At 44.0% G+C, this 20,299-nt stretch overlaps 1 protein-coding gene across 1 annotated transcript; it reads left to right on the top strand.

The window, feature by feature from the left end:
• Positions 1-1,222: 1,222 nt before the first annotated feature.
• Positions 1,223-14,551, top strand: CREG2 (cellular repressor of E1A-stimulated genes 2; the record flags this gene model as incomplete). The annotated part of the gene is made up of 3 exons (XM_010149155.1): positions 1,223-1,392; positions 12,422-12,535; positions 14,415-14,551. Coding segments are annotated over 3 exons (421 nt in total), but the record flags the coding sequence as incomplete, so codon positions are not given.
• Between the last annotated feature and the right edge of the window lie 5,748 nt (positions 14,552-20,299).

Raw genomic sequence — 20,299 nt, 5'->3', positions numbered from 1 at the left:
CTGAGTTGTGCTGCCTGCGATCGCAGTTCTTTTTAAGAATCCACGGTAACGTTAACTGTGCTTGACAGAACAGACTGAGCATTTTAGGCAATGGAAACGTCCTGCAATATTACTGGCAGCTACTTTTTTTTTTTTTTCATTATAATTCTTAATAAACATGCATTTTTAGTTTCTACATTTTGTAGCTTCATTAAGGCAGATTTTCCAAGGAATGCTAACAAGGACTATTTATAAGCACTGTAAGCATTACAATTTTAAAAGCATATAAACATTAAAAATCAGAAAGCATGCACTCCAGGTAATAACATCATCCAGGGTTTTCTTATTAACTATTCATACTTAATTTGATTTTTCTGTATAGGATTTACTGGTTATATTGAATTAATGTATGCACTGATAATTTTACTATTTAACGTCTAATTGACCATGAGGAAAGAAATATCTGAAGACATGAAAAAATAGTAATTCATTAAGTATCTGTCATTGCGATTTATAATGGGATGAAAAGCTTAGTAGGAGGATAAATCATTATGGAGAATATTAATGTGTGTCACTATCGGGCAAGGACATTTTTGCATGTGTTATATCCCCTGTGTGTACGCAGGTAAGTGTATGGGAGAAAACTCTGTAAACTTGGCTCCCTGGTGTCCCTCCTCCAACATGGGAGGAAGGTTTGCTCTGGCTGGGTGGCTGGCTGAGACCCCCCCATAGCCAAGGTTCCTGCCCAGGCAGCTGAGCTGCCGTTTGGCTTGACTTCAAACACAGCTCTGGCTATGCCGCCTTCTCCTCTCTCTTGGCAAAGGGATGCAACCCCATTGCAAATCAAGGCAAAAAGGGGAGGCAAAATTAGTGTCAAAAGCAGGCTGAATCGAGGCTAAATTAGGCTCTCTGTCCTTTTGGGTTTGAGAAAAGGTATCAGCACTGGTTTGGAGTAAACATTTCCTGATGCTGATGGCATTGATTATAATGCACTTAAACATTTTAATTTGGTGGAAGAGAAAATGTTCTCTGTAGTGTCAAGGACAGGACTGGAAACAGAGGAGAGATCTGTTTTCATAGAAGCATGATTTTAGAAGGTGTGTCTCGTGATGACAACAGAAAAGTGGGAGACTGAGCTACTGGGGGTTGCTGTCCCCTCCGCTAGAGCACCTTGAGGGAATCCCCTGCATCGTAAGCCATCTATGTGCAAAGATTTAACCAGCTGCTTATCTGGATTTTGCAGATCCAAGGTATGCCCTATGGGAACTGTTTACTTCTCAGTGATGGTCCTGGCAATAACAGCACTGGAATCCCTTTCTTTTACGTGACGCCGAAGGATAACACTGTGGCAGATCTCCTGAAGAATCCTGTAGCTTCTCTGACCCTGCCAGAGGCAGATGGAAATTTCTGCAGGTAACAAGAGTTTTATCTGCCTAATACCACCTTCAGTGAGAACAGTGCTCAGAACAAAATGCTGGGTCCCCACCTTCAGTATCCCACATTTATTTTTGGCTCTCGCCATCAGCTACAAGCTCCTCCTTAGCTCTGTTTTGCAGCAAGTCGCCCCAGTAAAGCATGGTAAAGAGAAGCAGAAGTGTCACTGAAGTATACTGTAGCATTGACAGCTGCAGTGGCTTTCAGCTCGCACATTAGCATACCTAAATTTTAATATCTTCTTGGAGGTGCAAGATAAAATCTAGGTGTTGAATCCCATTATGGGCCATATTGAACTAGTCACTTAAGTCCATGTTGTTTCATGAGCTACCCAAGGCACGGTAAAGCAGACACCCTTGCTCTGCTGAACAGCTCAGAAGGCCTTGCTGATTGCCTTGACAGGGCTTTAGCTCTCCAGGGTCTGTAAGGCGATCTCAGGCTCTCATTTCACAAGTTACACGCTCAGGACCGTGCCACTCAGTCTAATTTCCACCTTTTCAGAGGCTACGATTGAATATGGTATCATCACAGATTTTTGGCACCTTGTGTATCATAAATGATCCCCCACATAAAGGAGCCAGGTCTGAGATTTACTGACCTACTGCCAGTCCCAGGTTTGTCTCTCCAGAGACAGCAGTGAGTTGACTTCTTTCTTCCTAATCATATGTACAGTGAATGACTGCAGATCACTGAAGCTTTATATGTGTGTGTAAGCTCGAAGATGATTCAGTTTTCCCGTTCCATGCTTGTCTCCTTGAAAAAGACGTATCTCTGCCATATGTTTGTTTACAGTCAAACATGTGGCAAACTTGGCTGGGTCACCCTTGTGTGAAGTGTTACTTCCAAAGGCCTCTTTACGTGACGAGGTACGTGACACCGAAATTGTGTCAGACGGGACTCCATTACCAAAGCAGATCTTAGGAGGGAGGGAGAACTGGAAATCATGGGCTGCTTCAGAAAGAAACAGAATTGAAAGTTTTTACCCCAACTTAAGGTCCTTTTTAGGGAAAGTCCTTAGTTTACCTTAAGAACTGGATCCCAGATTTCCCCAGCTGGGGATTGCCTTGGGTACCATCCCATCTCTCAAGCCCTGTAGCTGAGAACAATGGCAAAAATAGTGAATGGCAATAGGAAGTACGTTGCTGTTGCCCTTGTCTCTATTTGGCTCCAGAACATACTGTCTGTTTTCTTAAGAGTTATATGGTGGCAACATGAAATGTTTCTCAGTTCTAAGCAGTGCAAGTGATTTCAAGCTGACATCCCATTCCCAAGGAATGGAAATCACGGCTTCCTCTTGCAATGTCAAACACCTAAGAGGAGCCTTCTACTGTGACATTTGTTAAGGTAATTCAGCTTTGAATGCTTGAGAAGGTGAACAGAGCGGTGAACTTAAGAACAGAATGGTTCTGCTTGTTCCTTAAAATTATTTCATTAAATATTTTGAATTTATCATTTCAAATTTCAGTAAATGTATCAGTTGTTTCATCAGAGGCTAATGGAACTTCTTGCTGCTTTCTAAGTGTTTTCATTCAGTCAAATAATGAGCTGAATATCTAGACCAAGTGCTTAAAAATGTGTGTTAAGCCTGATATTCTAGCACCTACACAATGCCCTATTTTCAGAGGCTCAAGGCTCGGAGCAGCTTCCACTGAGATAACTGCTGGTGTTGAGCACTCCTGAAAACGGCACACCCATTTAGGCACTTAAGTGTAGCCTTTCATCCCTGACTTTAAACATCCTCTCTTGAAAGTCTTTGCCTTTTATGTTTTAGCAACATCACCGCCCAATTTACCTGTTTGGAAAGTGCCAATTCACCAACAAAAGAGAAATGCTGCGTGATTTATAGGAATATTAAATTCATATACATCACAACCCTTCGAGCCTATTTATTTGCTGTCTATTAAGTAACTATTAATTTCCAAACCAAACCACTACCCTTTGGTTCTGTGTGCCAGAACATGCTGCTGTTTGTCTTGCAGCCAGGGCAACCTGGATTCTGCCACCCAACTCCCTAATTCCCTCCACAGCCTGAGACCTTGCTCTCTGGTGAGAAGAGCATTCTGGGCACTGCCAGGGAGCTAAACCTGGATGTCCAAGGCAGCTTAGGCCAACCTCATGACCAGTTGCCACACCCCTACGCACCCTCCCTGCCACCACTGTGTGGTATGCCTTGTCCTTCCCTGCTCCATCAGCTCTGGGCTTTGCCTGACGCTGAGTTGAAATATAAATCTGAAGGAAATTAACCCGATGATGAGAGTGAGGTTTTCTGCTGGTCCGACCTTTCTTCCCATGGCTGCTGCTGCTCCTGGCCGTGCAATCCCACCCCCTCCCTCCTGCAGACGGGTGTTCAGCTGACCATATGGTGGGCCTATTTTAGCTCAGTAACCCAGCAGAAACCTCTTCCCTTATTTTTTTTATCAGATTCCTACTGGGTTAGGAACTTGAATCAGGTCCCCAAGAGCCAGAGGAGCACAAAGGAGAGGGGAAAGGAGAAGATGGAGGAAAATGCGACACCCCCATTTTAGCATGTAGCCGTACTCTAAATATTGAGCTTACTGCTGAATTGAGTACACAGATTCAGAGTCTAATCAGTGTTCCTGGCGTTATTTATTTTGTCCTTATATTGACTTTGTTTTTCATTGTTTCTGGACTTCTCATCTGGAACAGATGTTGGCTGGCATTAGTGCAAAGAGCAAGCGATACGGAGAATGAAAACCTGGGGCATTTGTTGAGCTGCAGTTTGTGTTTTTGAGAACAGCTTGGAAAATGTGAGCAAGCTTTGGGGCTGTCTCACAGCCAGGACACATGTGGGCACTGAGACTTTAACTTCCTCCTTTCCCTTCCCTCTGTAACCAGGGTCAGAAATGAATTTACCTTCTAAACTACCAACCCATGAGTCATTTTTACATTTTAAACAAGCGTGTTAAACTGCAGCCCTGCACAGCATCCTACCGGTACCCCAGAGAAAGGGATTCTGTGGGCAGGGCAGCAGTGAAGGGAACCACACGCGTGTCCGGGCCCTGCTGCCAGTGCGTGGGGTTGTCCTGCTAGTACGAAGGCGGTACCTGTGGCGTTTCCTTCGCAAAGTGTCATTTATAGATGGTTTTAATACCGGAAATTCTCTTGGTCGAGGGCATCATTAATTGTTTTGGCTTCAAAATAATTATACAAAACAGCTAAATGAATAAAACGCTGCGTGAGAATGTTCATGTCCTTGTACACCAGCAAAGTATTTGTAGCTTGTTTTCAGGAAGAATTTTATTAGAATTTCAATATTATGAGTTGCAAGTATTAAAATAAACGTGAAAGCTGGTTGATGCCTGTAGTCAATGTTCCTGGGGGTGTTTGGCACTCTCCTGAAAAATGCTTCTGACCTACTGCACGCAGAAGAAGTCTCTGGCCTTTAGAAAGAAAACATAGCTGACATTTCAATAGTCGTCTTGTATCTAATGAGTATCAAGTGACTTGTGTGCTTGTACATCAGTCTGATATTAAATTTATTTAGTAGCAAATTTCATTTGTTTTGTTTCAGAACAAACTCAAGTTCCAAACCTTTCCAATAAATATTTTCACTTTTGGGGATGTGAGGAATATAGAGTGGCCTTTTTGGTTCTCCAGCCTTAATATTTAATCAGCTGGAGAAAAGATTTGAAAAGCCTAAACTAATAAGAGGGGTAACATTTAATAATGAAAGAAGGAGAGCTGCGATGCTTTTGAGCAGGCACTAATTGCAAGACATTTTAGTGTTGCAGCTACAGTCTGGATTCCTCATCTCTGACCTAGAGACTGCTATTTCCCAGAGGGAGATGGGCTGTACTTCGCCGAGAAGGCTCTCTGATGGCCAGAAAGCGTTGGTTAGTAACTACACTGCATCCTGTCTGAAGGCTGATAAATGGATAATAGAGGCAAGAAAAATTAAATGGTTCAGGGCTATAAATAGATTAAACTGGCATGTCTATGCCACAGGGAAGATTGAGTCCCATTCTTACAGCTTTCAGAGGGAGCAGGACCCAGCCCAACATTAAAGAATAAAGCAGCCATTGTTCTAAACGCATTTCCCAACACACAGGCTGCTCAGAGGATCTCCCTCTCCCAGTAAGCTCCTGGGTCTGCCTCATTACAGCTGCGGTCTGGAAAACAGGCAATTAATTTTAAACGTGTGTCGGCTCCCTGACACCAGGCTCAGCGCAGGGACTGAGTGCAGGGCTCTTAGAGAAGGAGCAGTGCCAGGCCTGCCGTGGACTGGTTTCCACACAAGGGAAGAAGAAAGAAAAGCAATGACCTTTGGGGTCAGCCCATGTGTTAGTTTTCCTTTGCTATTAGTTTGGAGGATGGCATTTCAAATCCACGCTGCAGGCTGTGAATGATTTTGAAGGACCCAGGTTCCTCTCCTGATTTATGACTGGCTCCGTCACAGCCGTTTTATGCTCATCTGTTGCTTGGGGTAGCAGAATGGCACAACCGGGCAGATGTCTTCAGTGGATATAAACTGGCTCCATAGGTTTCCTAAACCCTGCATTGAACAGGCTGAGAGGAAGCACTGAGCATCTCCAGCACTCCTGGATGCCAACAGGAAGAGGAGAGTAATTTGGTGGGTTGGGGTCCCTGGTGCGTCGTGGACCGGCAGCCTGCAGGAGCTGCTGACTTCATTTCTGGGCAGTCCTGGGAGACGACAAGCTCGCCATGGGTGGCAGGCACCACCTTTGAGATGCCAGTTGGCCATCCAACGTATCCAACCTATGGGTTCGTAGAGGCACTGTCTGCTAATACGAGGATGACTGCAACAGAGATTTGGCACTGCACCTTCACACAAAGAAATGACGCACGCAGAAGTCAAAGGCTGAATCCAGACATCCCTCAGTTTTTGAAATCCACCTCTTGGTCCTCTGTGGCACAGACACATTTCTAGTGCTGGCGTTTATATTGGCCCTTTTTACTCATATGCAAATAATATGTCAGTAGCTGTTCCTGAAAAAAATGTATGTAAAAAAAAAAAATCAGGAAGATACCAAATTAGAAAGTCAAATATGAAACCTACTATCATCATGACCCAATGCACACAATATAGCTCTAAATTGCTATTTTTTTTTCCTGTCTTCTGAAGTTAACATCTTCCCAAAATCCCAGTCTAGTGAAGCAGGATGTGTTTCTCTAACTCTGTTTACAGAAATAGTTGATGCTGTGATTCTTTTTTTTTTTTTTCTTCCCTGTGAATCATCTATGGTTAAACTATATAAAAGTTTCCTGTCTGAAACATAGAGTTCAGCTGAAGAAACTTGTTATTGTCAATGAAGACAGACAAACAGACTGACTTCACTTAAGAAATTCTAATTAAAACATTCTAGGAAGGATCATCTTCTAGGAAGAGTGAAATGATTTAAAACATGAAAACAGGTATACTATGGATACAGGTTCACTTGGATGCAGAAGAGCCATTGTACCAATACTCTTCAGATCCCAAGCCTGACTTCAGATTCAGAACAGAAGACTGCTCTTCCAAAAGCCAAAGCAAAGATGTCTTTTAACTGTCTTTGCTGGCTCTCAAACACAGTTGATAAAGAAATTCTTGTCAAAATCAGAGCAGGGCAGGGCAAAACTGCCCAGCCGCATCCAGCTGAAGGCCAACAACAGCTTTTCAGATTATGAAATTGCTTTCAGCAGAGATTTTGTATGACGTTCATGCCACGCAGATTAGCAGCACCAATACATTCTTTCTGCTTCAGAGACTGCACTAGTCAGTAGTGAGCAGATGAAATGTATGTGGAGGATAACTTGCTTCTCAAAATTAATCACATTTATGAATCAAAATTATACCTGCTTCACAATAATTCTCTGAGGACACAGCACTTCCTCCCTTCCTTTCTGTAGATTTTAGGGGACCAAAAAGTCCTATGATATATCATGTATACCAGAAAATAACCCGAGTCTTCACCTTATGTACAGTTTGGGGCAGACGAACAGGAGCCCTGCGCAGGGTGACAGGGTGTCTACCTTGCGTCCACGGGAGGTGACAGGAATGAGCTGTCCCAGCAGCCAGTCCTCACCTCCTAATTGCGTGGCTTTGTCTGGCCATTGCTGCAGCTGTAGGAGAGGTTAGGGTGTGCAGAGGCCATCGTTGCTATATTGCCCTTATGACACACACGAGCTGCATGTTCTGAAGTGGAAAAAAATGTAGGAAAGCTGTTCTCCGGGGCCCTCTTCTTGGCTCTCTGTCTCTCCTTTACTGCAACTGGAGAAGGCTCTTTACAACGTCTTTTCCATTCTGCTCAAGAGACAGAGGAGTACAAGCAGTGCTTTCTCACAGGGCAGGGAGAACTGCGGGCAGGGGTGATGGGAAGGATTGATGGATCCTGATGGATCCTGACAGGGAAGATGGAAGGCCTGTCTCCTCAGGGGAGTGGAGGAGAAGGACGGCAACTCTTCTGTGGGAAAAGGAGGCTGGGGAAGAACAAAAAGAGGGATTCCCTTCCACAGACCCCTCTTCCTCGCCCAGTCCCTGGAGCATTCCTGAACTATCCAGCCTTGCTCCTACTGATTCCTTCTCGAGGTCACCTGGCTCTCCTTCCCAAGTGCCTCCCAAACTCCTGTTTTGCCTTTACTGCTGATCTGGGCCAGATCTGTTTCACCTCGCTAGCGGACTGCAAAGGCTGAGAATTAAGATGATACCCCAGGGCTAGTTTGGGTCAGAAACACAGAGACAGAGCATCATCAGTCAAAGCCGAGATCTCAGCTGCAAAGGGGAATCCTAACAAAGTCCCGACCTCATCACCTCGTGTGCCAATATAACCGCATCGGCCTGAACTGCGGGTTCATCAGAGCTGGACTTGGCTAGTTCTTGTGTAGGAACCTTCTAATTAAAATCCAAGAGTGTAGTAAACTCTTGGCTAGTGTAGTAAACAATTTAATGAGTAGGTGGCACTCTTTACTGTGAACCACTCTTGAACTGTGACCCAGAACGTGCGGAAGCGGTACGTGGTAAAATAACTGGGGCGTGTTCGTCAGCAGTGCGCTTCATGGCATTGTTTCGCTGTTGGGAAACATATTTCACTTGGACACAGGCTTCTCCTTACGCTCAGTCAAGCTGGCACCTTTGTAAGGGAATGCAGCTCATGCTGTCATCTCACATGTTTGGAAGGGAGAACTGCCTGGACTGGGTCAAGCTCTGCATAGCTAATTTGCTCACTGCAAGCAGAAGAACAGAGGCAATCAATTCTTCTCTCTTCACAAATCAGATGAATAATTAAGATAATCTCTCTTAATGCACTGTGTTCTTATAAAATGCATAAACTGAATTTTCCTTCCATTTTAATCTGGCTTCCCTCGATTTCTGCCACAAGATATATGTATTTCACATAAGCATAAAAATTAAATGTGTTCCCTATTGCTTGGTCTCCTTCCACAGTTCCCTGCTTTCTGTTCCCCTCAGTTCATATTTTATCATGCCCTTCATCAAATCCTCTCCAGGGAGACAGGCCCTGATTCTGGTAAAGACAGGGCCTGAGAAGCCACTTCAGGTTTCCTCGAGAGGGACATGGCACTGTCTCTCCCCATGGCCGTACCTCCCCCTCGCCCCCGTCAGCAGCGCGCAAATGTTATATAAAGCAGCTCCTCCGCACCTACTTGTTCTCATGCCAGCAAAGATAAAAGGAACCTAAGGACTGAGAACTTAGTATGTGTTTATTTATACAGAAGGCAAGAAGTGACTAGTGAATGCATGACTAGACCTCTACAAATGTGAGGGAGGAATATTTTAGTAAATGTACCTATTTATCCCTGCTACCCCTTTATTATCTTCAGTAAAAACATGAGCTATATTCCTGGCTATATCCCTTTACTCGCAGGAAGCAAAGCTTGCATTTACATTAGTTGCACTGGTAACACCACTGAAAACTCAGGACCTGTTCACAATGGAGTTAGAAGTGGTAGCTGTAAGTTTAGTGATTTTTGATGGTTTAGAAAGTACAAAAGTAATCACATGTTATTAGGTAAATACTGTACCAAAACCGATGCAGAAACAGATTTTCTTCAGAATATGAAGGGGCTCTTTTGATAAAGAAAATACTAATGCTAATTTAAGGTTAGAATACAAGGTTCCTATTCTGAAACAGAAACCCTATGATAAGAGGCAGTGCTAAAAGCAAAGCCAACAAAGTAATAACACAGCGTACTGAACTCAAACGTATCATTGTCCTGGTCAGCTCTTCCAAAACGTCATCTAACAATCTCAACAAATACTTTGTTTGCCTCATTTCCCAGAAAAACAAACTGACCCTCCAGAATATTATTCCAATGTGCAAAATTCAGTCTGAATAACTTTTACTGGGGAGATAGTATTGTGTGTGTTGATCAGTGTAACACCCTGACTCATGAGAACACGGAGAAAACTGCAAACAGAAGAAGGAGCCAGAGGAAAAATAACCAGAAACAAAACCATTCCAGGTATGGATGTACAGTGTGTGGGTTTTGTTGCCAGCCAAATATGTGGAGAGCAGTTTTTCCTGTAAATCGTGGAAGAGTCACATCTGACACCGGTGCTATCAGGCAAAACCCTCTCAGGAAAGATGGGCAGGATTCACTGCTTACCCACAGCCACGTCAGGTCTACTGCCTACTCAAAAACAATGAGTACACTTTTAGAATAAACATGTACTCGCACAAAAAGATCAAATAATTGTAATTGGAGAAGGTGTCAGACCAAAACATCCTGCTGCTCCTGTTCCTGCCCAAATCTATCACTTTGATCCACTCTGTGAAATGCAGACATCCTTTAATAACAATCCCCTCCCTAATTCCTCTCTGAGAGTAACTAACAACATCTTACCCAGGAGGGATACACAAGAAAGGCACTGCTTTCCCGCCTCTTCAGCTGTGTTATGATACTGTTAGGCTGCGGAGGAAATGGCTTCATACACACAGGTGCACAGTTATTAGTTTAAAGCGATCTTCTGAACTGAAATTCAGCTAGTGAGAAGTCCCTTCCCTTCTGTATTTTTAAGAATCATCAAGGTAAACATATAAGCATATGTAGAAGGTGTTGGCACGGTATTAAGCACCAAAGATGACAGTAGATCAGGAGATCTTCTCTCCACAGCTGCATACACTGTGTTTGCCTGTACCTACTCCTGTTTTGATGGGCGAGCTTCTCGTTGGACCGCGGGCGCTCATCGGCCACACAACACCCAAAGCGTAGGCAGAAGAAATGCCGGGAGCTGCGGGTGTCCCCAGGCCATGGAGCTGTCCTGCTTGGGGACAGGTCGCTCCCAGGCCACTGTACACCAGCTGGGAAACTGCGTACTCAGTGTGCAGTAGGAGTTAGCATTGGGCATCTACAGCCTGCCAAGGCGAGCGGGTAGACAGGTTCGTACTCTGAATGCACACTGATAGGAAGAAACCTGGTGTCAGGGTAGGGATTGCAGATTTTCAGGTACAGAGAACACCATTCATTTATTACTTCATAGTAATAGTGATAAGAAAAAGCACTAGAGAAAATCAGACTGTTAGTTATTGATGTGAACAGAAAGTTTGAGCTTAGTCCTTGGGAGCTGGCCTTGCTCCCATGCAGAAAGTGCAGTAGAGGAAAAAGCATATGAGTAGAATCACAGACTGGTTTGGGTTGGAAGGGACCTTAAAGACCATCTAGTTCCAACCCCCCTGCCATGGGCAGGGACACCTTCCACTAGACCAGGTTGCTCAAGAGTTGGATCAGAGGTGGTTAAGCTGAACACCCCCTTCAGACAACTGCTGCTCCAGGATGCTGAAAACCCATCCCGGAGATGATGGGATTGCAAATGGCTCTTTGGAGCTCAGGCTACAGATGGTGACAAGTGGTTTCTGGGCGTAGCTGAGTATCCATCAGCCTGCTGTACTTCCTCGCATATCTCTGTTCATGGTCCTATCTATACAAGCAGATACCTTATCCATTGAGCTACACAGTCTTTCATAACCATCTGTGAGGAATCTGCAGGTGTTAAATTAGCTGCAGGAGAATGTCCATATGTTTCCTGCATGCAATAGGCACATATTGAGAATTATAACACCTCCCACCTGCCCCCCCCCAAAAAAGCCGTTGCAGATTGTACACCATTAAGGCTAAAGGGCTCAAGCCAAGATCTTTAAGTAAAATCACACACAGATGAGATGTAGTTTACTGTGATTTGCTGCTTCAGATTAAAACACAGAGAAGAAGAAATGCAATCTTCATTTCCTAATGTAGTTTTTCAGGCTTATGTTATGAGCCTTATCATGAGATGCTGAGCAGTCTCAAACTGCTGGCACTGGGACTGGGGGCTTCTCAGCGCTTGCCGGGATCAGGTCTTTGCAGTCATTTCATACAACTTTCTTTTGCAACTGGTCAATTTACTTATGATTTACATCCTTGTATTATACATCAGAGTCAGCAATTGCCCTGCAATTGCTACTAATGGGAGTTATTTATTATTACTGTATAGAAAGAGCCAAAAAGCAACAAGTACCTTCCCTGTCTCAGTCTGAAGGATGAAGGCAATTAGAGAATTTTTTTTTAATAGATCTTACTTGCCTCTTTGGTGTGAGGCAGCTGAAAAATGGGTTAAAATGAGCAAGGATTGGGTTTCTAGGATAGGCACGAGGAACAGACCTTAGTTTCACACACAAATACAGGTATGCATGCTTACTGTGTAGGCTTAGGCAAAGACTCACCATCCCACTAGTTCTCTTCAGAATCCTGAATTGAGGTCTGTACCTATGTCTGGGAAAACTGCCATTTTTCACATTTTTTTTAAATCTAACATATATTAATCCAGTTTTTAAGAACATAAATTAAGATTAAGCGAGTATCTACAGGAGAGATCTGTTTCAGGCGAGTATTCCTTCAAAAGCCCCTCCAAATGTTACAGCTGGGTGTAGAAAATGTAGAAAGGCTCAACAAAAATACTGCAGCTTTTTATATGCGAGCAGGAGCTGATATTTCTCCAAAACCCCTTAACAAAGACACCAAGCTATTACACGTGAGCATTTTTCTCTATGCACAGAAAAAACGTCATTGATCCGGAGGATCCGAGGTGCGCCAGGCTGACTCTCATGGGACAGATGGTCACGGTGCCTCCGGAGGAAGTGGAATTTGCCAAGCAAGCAATGTTTTCCAGGTCTGTATGTAACGGGCACGTAGTAGACTGCAACCCGCAGGTTTGAGAGGAATATAGGGATGTGGCTGTTTGGTACGGTAAATCTGTAAAGTAACAAGCCTGATCTTTACTTTGGGGCCATGAAGCCTGCTGGCTCCTCTGTGGCTTGGAAGGACAGGCAGAGCTGTGCAACCTCCTTTTAACTCTTGAGGTAATGAAATACGGGCAGGCAATGAGTTGGTACTGGGCTCCGGTAAAGCACATGGTTTATAATCTGGGGATTATGAAAATATTTCACCTGGTTCCAAGGAGAGATTCCATAAATCCAGGGTGTGTTTGTTACCTTTAATGATTCTTCCCCACCTGAGGACAGGTTGTGCTTTTCAGCCACAGCCCTCTACTCAGAGACAGAGCAGAGCTCTGCTGCCTTTGGGCTGGAGCCTGTTGGCAGAGTGGAGGTTTTATTCCTCCTCCTGACGTACCACACCTGCCACCAAAGCCAGAATGCTTACAGAACAGTCTTTTGTGAAGAGATGCAAGCACAACCCTGATGCATGCACACACACACATCCCTAGGGTGTGCCCCCATGCCCTCCAGTGGGTCTTCAAAGTAACAGGCGTGGAAAGCCCAAACCTGGGCTGGGGCACACACCTCCCGCACAGGGACAGGCCTCCAGGCATCCCCTGTGAGCTTAGTCACACCCTGCTGGGAAACTGGGAGCCGCAACAGCCCAGGGGCAATGTTATCTCTGGCCTGCTGGAAGGGATTGGGTGGGACTCTGTCAGCGCGTGTCCCAGCAATAGCACAAACGGGAGCAGGGATAGACGGGGCTATATTGGCACAGGAGCCTTTTTTACAGTCTTTGCAGAAATCAGATTGCTACGCCAGCCAGAGCCCACCTTGGCAGCGGATGCTCCACTGTCAGGGATCAAAAGCCAGACCGACAGGCTGCCAGGGCTTATCCCATCCAATGCCAGCAGCAGCTGAAGCCACTTCCCAATGCCACAGTCATGGGTGCTCAGAGGGACAACTCAGAAAATGGTGAAGACCCCAGCTCAACCCAAAGGTTGCCAAACCAGCCCTCTCCTCTGCAGGGCCCTCTGCAGGGGCATTTATTATTTAAAGAAGCCTGAAGACAGCTAGGTATTTCATGCCATGAAAAGCTCATTTTCCTGTTGTGGAAAGGATAAACTTCGTTGCAAACACGTTATGACCAAGAGTTCAAAGGTATTTTGTTTATCTCCAGCCCTTTCTCTAGCTGTCCTGTGGCTTGAGCTGTTGTACCCGCTCCCTGCACCACTGCCGAGCGTGCCACAGCATCCTCTGAGGATGCACTCACAGGGGCTTGGGGACCAGACGTCTGCACCCCGTGTTGCTGGTGGGGAGGGTCTCCTCGAGCTAGCTGTAAAGGCAGGCCCAAAGAATGAGAGAAATAGAGGAGGAGAAGGCAACAGCTCGAGGAGGCTGTGCCCTGCCTGCTAGCCAGTTTTATTAGCTTTCCTACCGTACCACAGCAACTGCTACCGAAGATGATGTGTTTTCAGAACACCATTTCCTTGGAACAGATACAAGCACAACCCTGACACATGTTCAGGGAATCTCCTCTAACTGTTTTTCACTGACTTTGAGACCCAACAACACCTGCCTTTAGAGATGGGTTTCTGCAGTGGGAGAAGGGAGTGTCTGCTGGCTGCCTTCGTTGCAGTTCTCAGCAGAATGAGGTGTGGACGACCATAAACCTTACTGCAAGGGAGGGGTGGCAAAAAGGTGAATGATGGTGGTTGTCAGCTCTCAGGTTTCACTCTGGCTGAGCACACTCTAGGCTGAAGAAGAAAGCAGACTATGCGTATGCTTTGGCACATCTTTTAATTTTTGTTTTTCTTTTCTTTGTCCTTCCAGGCACCCGGTGGTAAGAAAGTGGCCTCGTAGCTATGAGTGGTTCTTCATGAAAATGAACATTAAGCACATCTGGCTTCAAAGCTGGTATGGAGAGGTTTCTGCCATTGCAGTAGAAGAGTATTTAAAAGCAGTTCCAAGTAAAGGATGATTGAATGGGCTTCGAGATAGAGATCTGAGTTTCCTTTGCAAACAGTTTTAAAATTTAATGCTGGTTGGTTACCTCACAGTGTTTTTTTTTTCCCCCCAGAAGGTTTCAAAATAGCCCTGTGTTACATGGAGCAGAGTGAAAATAAACCAACACAGACTTTCAAATTACAAAGGAGCAGTGGATGCTAGCCCTACCCTGCAATGTACAAATGTGTCATTTCAAACAGGCAATGCATCATCTTGAATGCTGCTTAAAAATGCTTTGTATCTATTTGTTTTGACTTTTATTGCTGTGAACCCACAGGGAAACTGCAGTATGTGCTAAATATAATGTTCTGATTTACAGAAAAAGCAAATTGCCTACTCAGAACCCTCTATGCATTGTGGAGGTATTACTGCTTCATGGTCTCCTTTGATTTGTAGGTAAGATAAACTTAATAGCTGCAAATTTAGATACTCAAGTTTTTACAAAATATTTTGCTAAAGCTGTCCTCACTCACTAACTGTTATTTTCTACATGTGCTTTTCCCTAATTATCTGATTCGAAATTTCACTTGGAAATTGAGTAGAAATTCTTACTTTTAGTAGAAGAAATGCAAGCAGCTTAAACAAGACAGCTCAGGTATAACTTTTCTCTCACTGACACAAAGCTGGTTAAACATGTTGAGGGCCCCAACCAAATCAGCCCCACAAGGATTATCCCAATACAAGTATAAACATTCTCATAATAAGACTTTAAGTAAATGTTCTTAGTATTTTTAATAGCCTGTAGTCCTGATTTTTTTTTGCATCCTTTCTCCAGCCACTTCTTTAACTCATTTGTGCAACTGATTTTTGTGAACCATTACTAACTCATCTAGGGGTGGAGCAGTCCCTTAACTGTTTTCTCACCAAGTTTTAAAGGGCTGATTCGTGCATTTATTTTTTAAAGAAGCCTGAAGACAGCTAGGTATTTCAGGCCAGGAAAAACTCATTTTCCTGTTGTGGAAAGTACAAACTTTGTTGCAAACACATTATTATAGGCATCTCATGTGATACCAAGAGAGTTAAAGTTATTTTATGTCCCAGTAAACTTATTTTGCAGTTCCTAAGGGTATCACTGTGAGAAAGGTCCCATGCCAACAAGCCAAGTCATTACACAGCTTGCAAATTACACTGCTGTTCTCCTTGTTACATTAAGAAAGAGACATACTGAAATGGGGTTTCTGTGCCTGTGGGAAAAGTCTTCCAGCGTCCCTGGGAGGACACCCAAGCTCTGGACATCAGCCCGCACTGCAGCTGAGCTGAGCTGAGGAAGAGCCTGGGTCCCTGGGCGAGTGACCTGAGCTTGTACAGGTTAATCCCCAGACAGGGCTCTGAGGCAGCTGCACAAGCTACTGCCAGCTGGAAACCAATTAAATGTAGCTGAGCTCATTTTGGTTCAGGCATGGAGAGAGCGAGTCATTCCCGCAGCAGAGCTGGACACCACACGGGTTTAACTACCAGGGGCCACTTAGGCTTAAGCTCAAGGCTTTGGGCATCACTATCATTCCTGATACTCTGTCAGAATTGAAGACAAATGCAGGGGCAAAACTTTGTTTAGACACTTACAAGCATTTTTTTTCCTTGTCTCATTGCCAGCATTTTTCTTCCTTGTCTCGTGGCCAGAGACTCTGTTAACAGTGCAGATCTTTGGCAGAGGTAGTTAGTCGAAAGGAGGAAGCGTCCTGCCTAAATCTATTTCCTTTTTTTTTTCTTGGCAGATGAGCAGCATTTTCCCACTTGAGTTTGCCCCCGAATCTTACACTGTGTAGTACTGAAGCAAAACAACCCCTCCTGTACAGGTAGATAGAATACCATGAAGTGAAATCCTCCTCCATTCATATTGTTTTGCCATGGAGATCTTTGTCCACTATAGATTTGATACATTGTCCATTAGGATTAATGGGATTTTTAAAACTGACTTCACTGGGCAGAGCACTGGACCCTGTAAGGGAATCTGTACAAGTGTTCACATTTCTGTGCAACTTTAATTATGTGTTTCATTATCCCGGTGCACTACTTTTCCCAGAGGAAGCTGAACAGCCTGTTCTTTCCCCCACCCCTACACACACATGCACACACAGATTAAGAAAATCCAGTGTACAAGCTTTATGTTTAAACAAGCTGAAGAAGAGAGGAAGAATTTTAGAAATGCTGCTGTTACTATGCTCTCAATTCCACTTGTATCCTTAGCCTGGTAACAGTGACATGGTCCTACGTCCGATCCATTAGCTTACTAACACTCCTGCCTTAAAGCAGCAAGGGATTGTACCAACAATGTTTAGTAGAGCTTTTGACAGTTTAAGAAGTCAGTGTGCATTAAGAAAGGTTGTGAATTTACAATACCCTACTCGCTATCGGCTGTCTCGCTGCACACCTAGATGAACTGGAGTAGCTTCCGTATGGTAAATGGATGCATTCATCAAGAAGCTTTACTACATGGACCTGCCGCGAGGCTCCTGACAGAACCTCAAAACATGAAACGGCGATGGCAGGTAAAGTGACAAAAGGGGCTTCATGAAGAAATGCTGTCTTAAATCACCTGTTTTCATTTCATGCTTCCTTCTCCCAAGCAACAGCTACCATAAAAGTCCTTGAAAGCCTGTAGAAATTCATCAAAAAGAGGACCTGCAGGTTTTGAATGGAATTTTCTGGAGAAAAAAAAAAAGGGAGGAGATGGTAGTTTGCTTAATTGGGCTTTGCATTATTAATTTTATACTACCTCCGATTTTTCTTTAAACAGACAAATGTCTCAAGTGATGTGGGTCATCATGTGGTGATGTTTGCTAAAGCTTTTAATCCGAGGAGTGTTCTTGTGATATCATAGTAAAATCATAGTTCCTTGAGACCATAAAGGTTCTGCTCTTGCTTCAGTTCAAGTCAACAGTAAAAATACTTTTTATTTATTGTGCTTTAATTATTAGATTAAAAAAACCCCCATTTTTATAAAAGGTCTTGACAAACCCTTATTAATTTATCAAGCATTTCCACTAGCTGATGTGTAATTCATTTCCACGTGTTCTGTATTTGAGTTATTTCTGCAGCTTCCCCCAAAAAGCTTGTTGTGGAATGTGTATTATTTAAAACTCTAACTGTGGTTTTGCAGTATTTAAAAGATGCGTTTCGCCATGTCTGTATACTTGCTGACAAAAAGGAAGACAAGAGTTCTAAATGTGGGTTCTCCCTTTTTGCTAATATGTGCACACATAATGCATGCCCAGGATTTAAGCACAGCTAGTCCGAACTGCTGGTCTTATTTAACCAAAGAATGCTCTGTTTCTGGTGAAATTTTCATCACTTTGGTGGAGTTAATGCAACCTGTCTCTTTTCTGGCTGTGTATTGCGATTTGCAGTGTATTTTGACTTCTAAAGATACTGAATGTTATTAACTAAATGCCTATCACGAAGAAATGCAAATAAAACAGATTTCAAAGTGGAAACTGCAGTTAGAATATTCTTGAGTCTGCGCTACAGCATTAGCCAGGGTATCTGACCTTTTGCTGACAGCCATTGTAATTTCTGTCTGATCTGAACATCTGGGTATGGGGTTCTTTTTTTTTTTTTCAGTTGTCCTGAGCCAAGCTAATTTCTCTCAAAATACTTCTGAGAATTGAGACTTGGATCTGCCTTGGTACAACCTCGCTTTTCTCTGGGGAGAAAAGTCTAGCCAAGCACCTTTTATCTTTCCTTCGTCTTCTCATTACTGTCAGCTTTGCTTTCACTGTGGCAGTTAAATGTCACTCTTAATGACGTTTGCTCTTCTTTGCTGCACATGGGGACTGAGCGCTCACCTCTCAGGTGTGCATTAATGGTGTTTGGATGTTTCCTCCGTGCTATTTCTTCTCCTGCTATCCTTGTTCTTACAAGTTCTTGTTACAGCTTGTTCTCTGCTGTCTACTTTCCTCTGGCACATTTTCATAAGCCAAGGCTGACAATTTTTACCTTTTCATCTTGCTTTCCGTACCATCTCCTTTCAACAAAATTCAAGCTCTCCCACTAAAATTCCCACTTCATATCTGATAAAGGTTATAGGAAACAGCCTGTGTTTCCTATTTACACCTTACAGACTTTGTCTCGCCACTGGTTGGACGACATTCGCTGTGAGGACCGTGACAACAGTTTCCTAACCTGTACAAATCACAGTCAACATCAGTTTCCTATTTCCAGTGACTCCATATGCTTCAAAGAACATTTCCTGCAGCTGTTCTTTTCCTTTGTACTGACTCTTTTCACTTTTATCCCATTCGTGGAGTGATGTCTCATCTGATTACACTAAGTGTCTTTCACTGCTTTTGCCAAAACATTCTCATTTGAACAACATTTTGGGACTCGCTGAATTACTGTCACTCTTTCTGATATGCTTTTTGCTGAACGCTGAATTCCTGCTCCTTCTGAATTGCCTGTCACTTGCCATCCTTCAACACGGCTCACCCTTTAGCTGCCCCTACTCCGCCACCACCTGCACGTGCCCTCTCTCATCTAACATTCTCCTGCTCTTCTATTGCCTCATCCCTTTTTTCCCTAACACCTTCTTCATTAACTCTAATTTTTCTGTGTTCTTCCCTCAATTTTGAATTCCTTCTGCAGCCCCTTCCACATTACTTCGCTCAATCTTGGCCATCTTCTTGATTTTGCTGCTTTAATCCTGTTCTCACTATGCTCAAGAGCCTTAACACTGCCGAGTGTTTTGGGAGAGTGCTAAAGAGTTAGGATAAAGAATACTTCCGGTTTGAAGTAAGCTTATTTATGTATGTATTTATTTATTTAAACACCGACTCTGGAACAGAAATGAGAAATACTAGCCTTGGTGCTGACAAAGAGCAGGGCAGTTAACCTTCTGCACGAACCATTCCAGGCTCCACCAGAGCCTGTCTGCGTCAGCAGCCACAGCATGTAATCATGATTAGGAAGAAAAGGACATTACCCAAGTTTTACAACCTTGTTTGATGACACAGGCTGACAGTGTATGATCACAGAACTGTTGACTCCTGAAGGAAAAAACAGGTGTATGAGGGTATTCAAAAGAAGACTGGTAACTGGTGAAAACAAGCAACCCATTTCAGAAGCTGGAAAAAAGTACACGTGTATTGTATGAAAAAACAGGTAAGGCTGTAAACATGCTTATTTAAGAAGAGGTATATAAACAATAATTCTATTTAATGGAAAACTAATCCATAAAACCATCATCGTTATTCAGTACCTTTATCTCTTGGGCTCTGGGGAGACCTTATAGCACCTTCCAGTACCTGAAGGGGCTACAAGGAAGCTGGGGGGGACTTTTTACAAGGGCCTGTAGTGACAGGACAAGGGGTAACGGGTTTAAATTGAAAGTGGGGAGGTTTAGATTAGATATCAGGAAGAAATTCTTCATGGAGAGGGTGGTGAGGCACTGGAACAGGTTGCCCAGAGAAGCTGTGGATGCCCCATCCCTGGAAGTGTTCAAGGCCAGGCTGGATGAGGCTTTGAGCAACCTGGTCTAGTGGAAGGTGTCCCTGCCCATGGCAGGGGGGTTGGAACTAGATGGTCTTTAAGGTCCCTTCCAACCCAAACCATTCCGTGATTCTATGCTATTTGGAGACTTCACAGGGTACAGCTGTTGTTATTTGCACTTCCGAAGCAGGCTCCCCTCGGCACAGCGGCAGCGGCACCCTCGGTGCCTGCCCTGGGAGGGCTCCCGGCCGTGCCGCACAGCACGCTGTCCCAGGCTGGCTGCCGCC

This window comes from Eurypyga helias, unplaced genomic scaffold (genome assembly GCF_000690775.1).
Source record: "Eurypyga helias isolate BGI_N326 unplaced genomic scaffold, ASM69077v1 Scaffold37893, whole genome shotgun sequence".
In the NCBI taxonomy this organism is placed as follows: domain Eukaryota; kingdom Metazoa; phylum Chordata; class Aves; order Eurypygiformes; family Eurypygidae; genus Eurypyga; species Eurypyga helias.
This window is presented reverse-complemented; position numbering and strand designations above follow the sequence as displayed.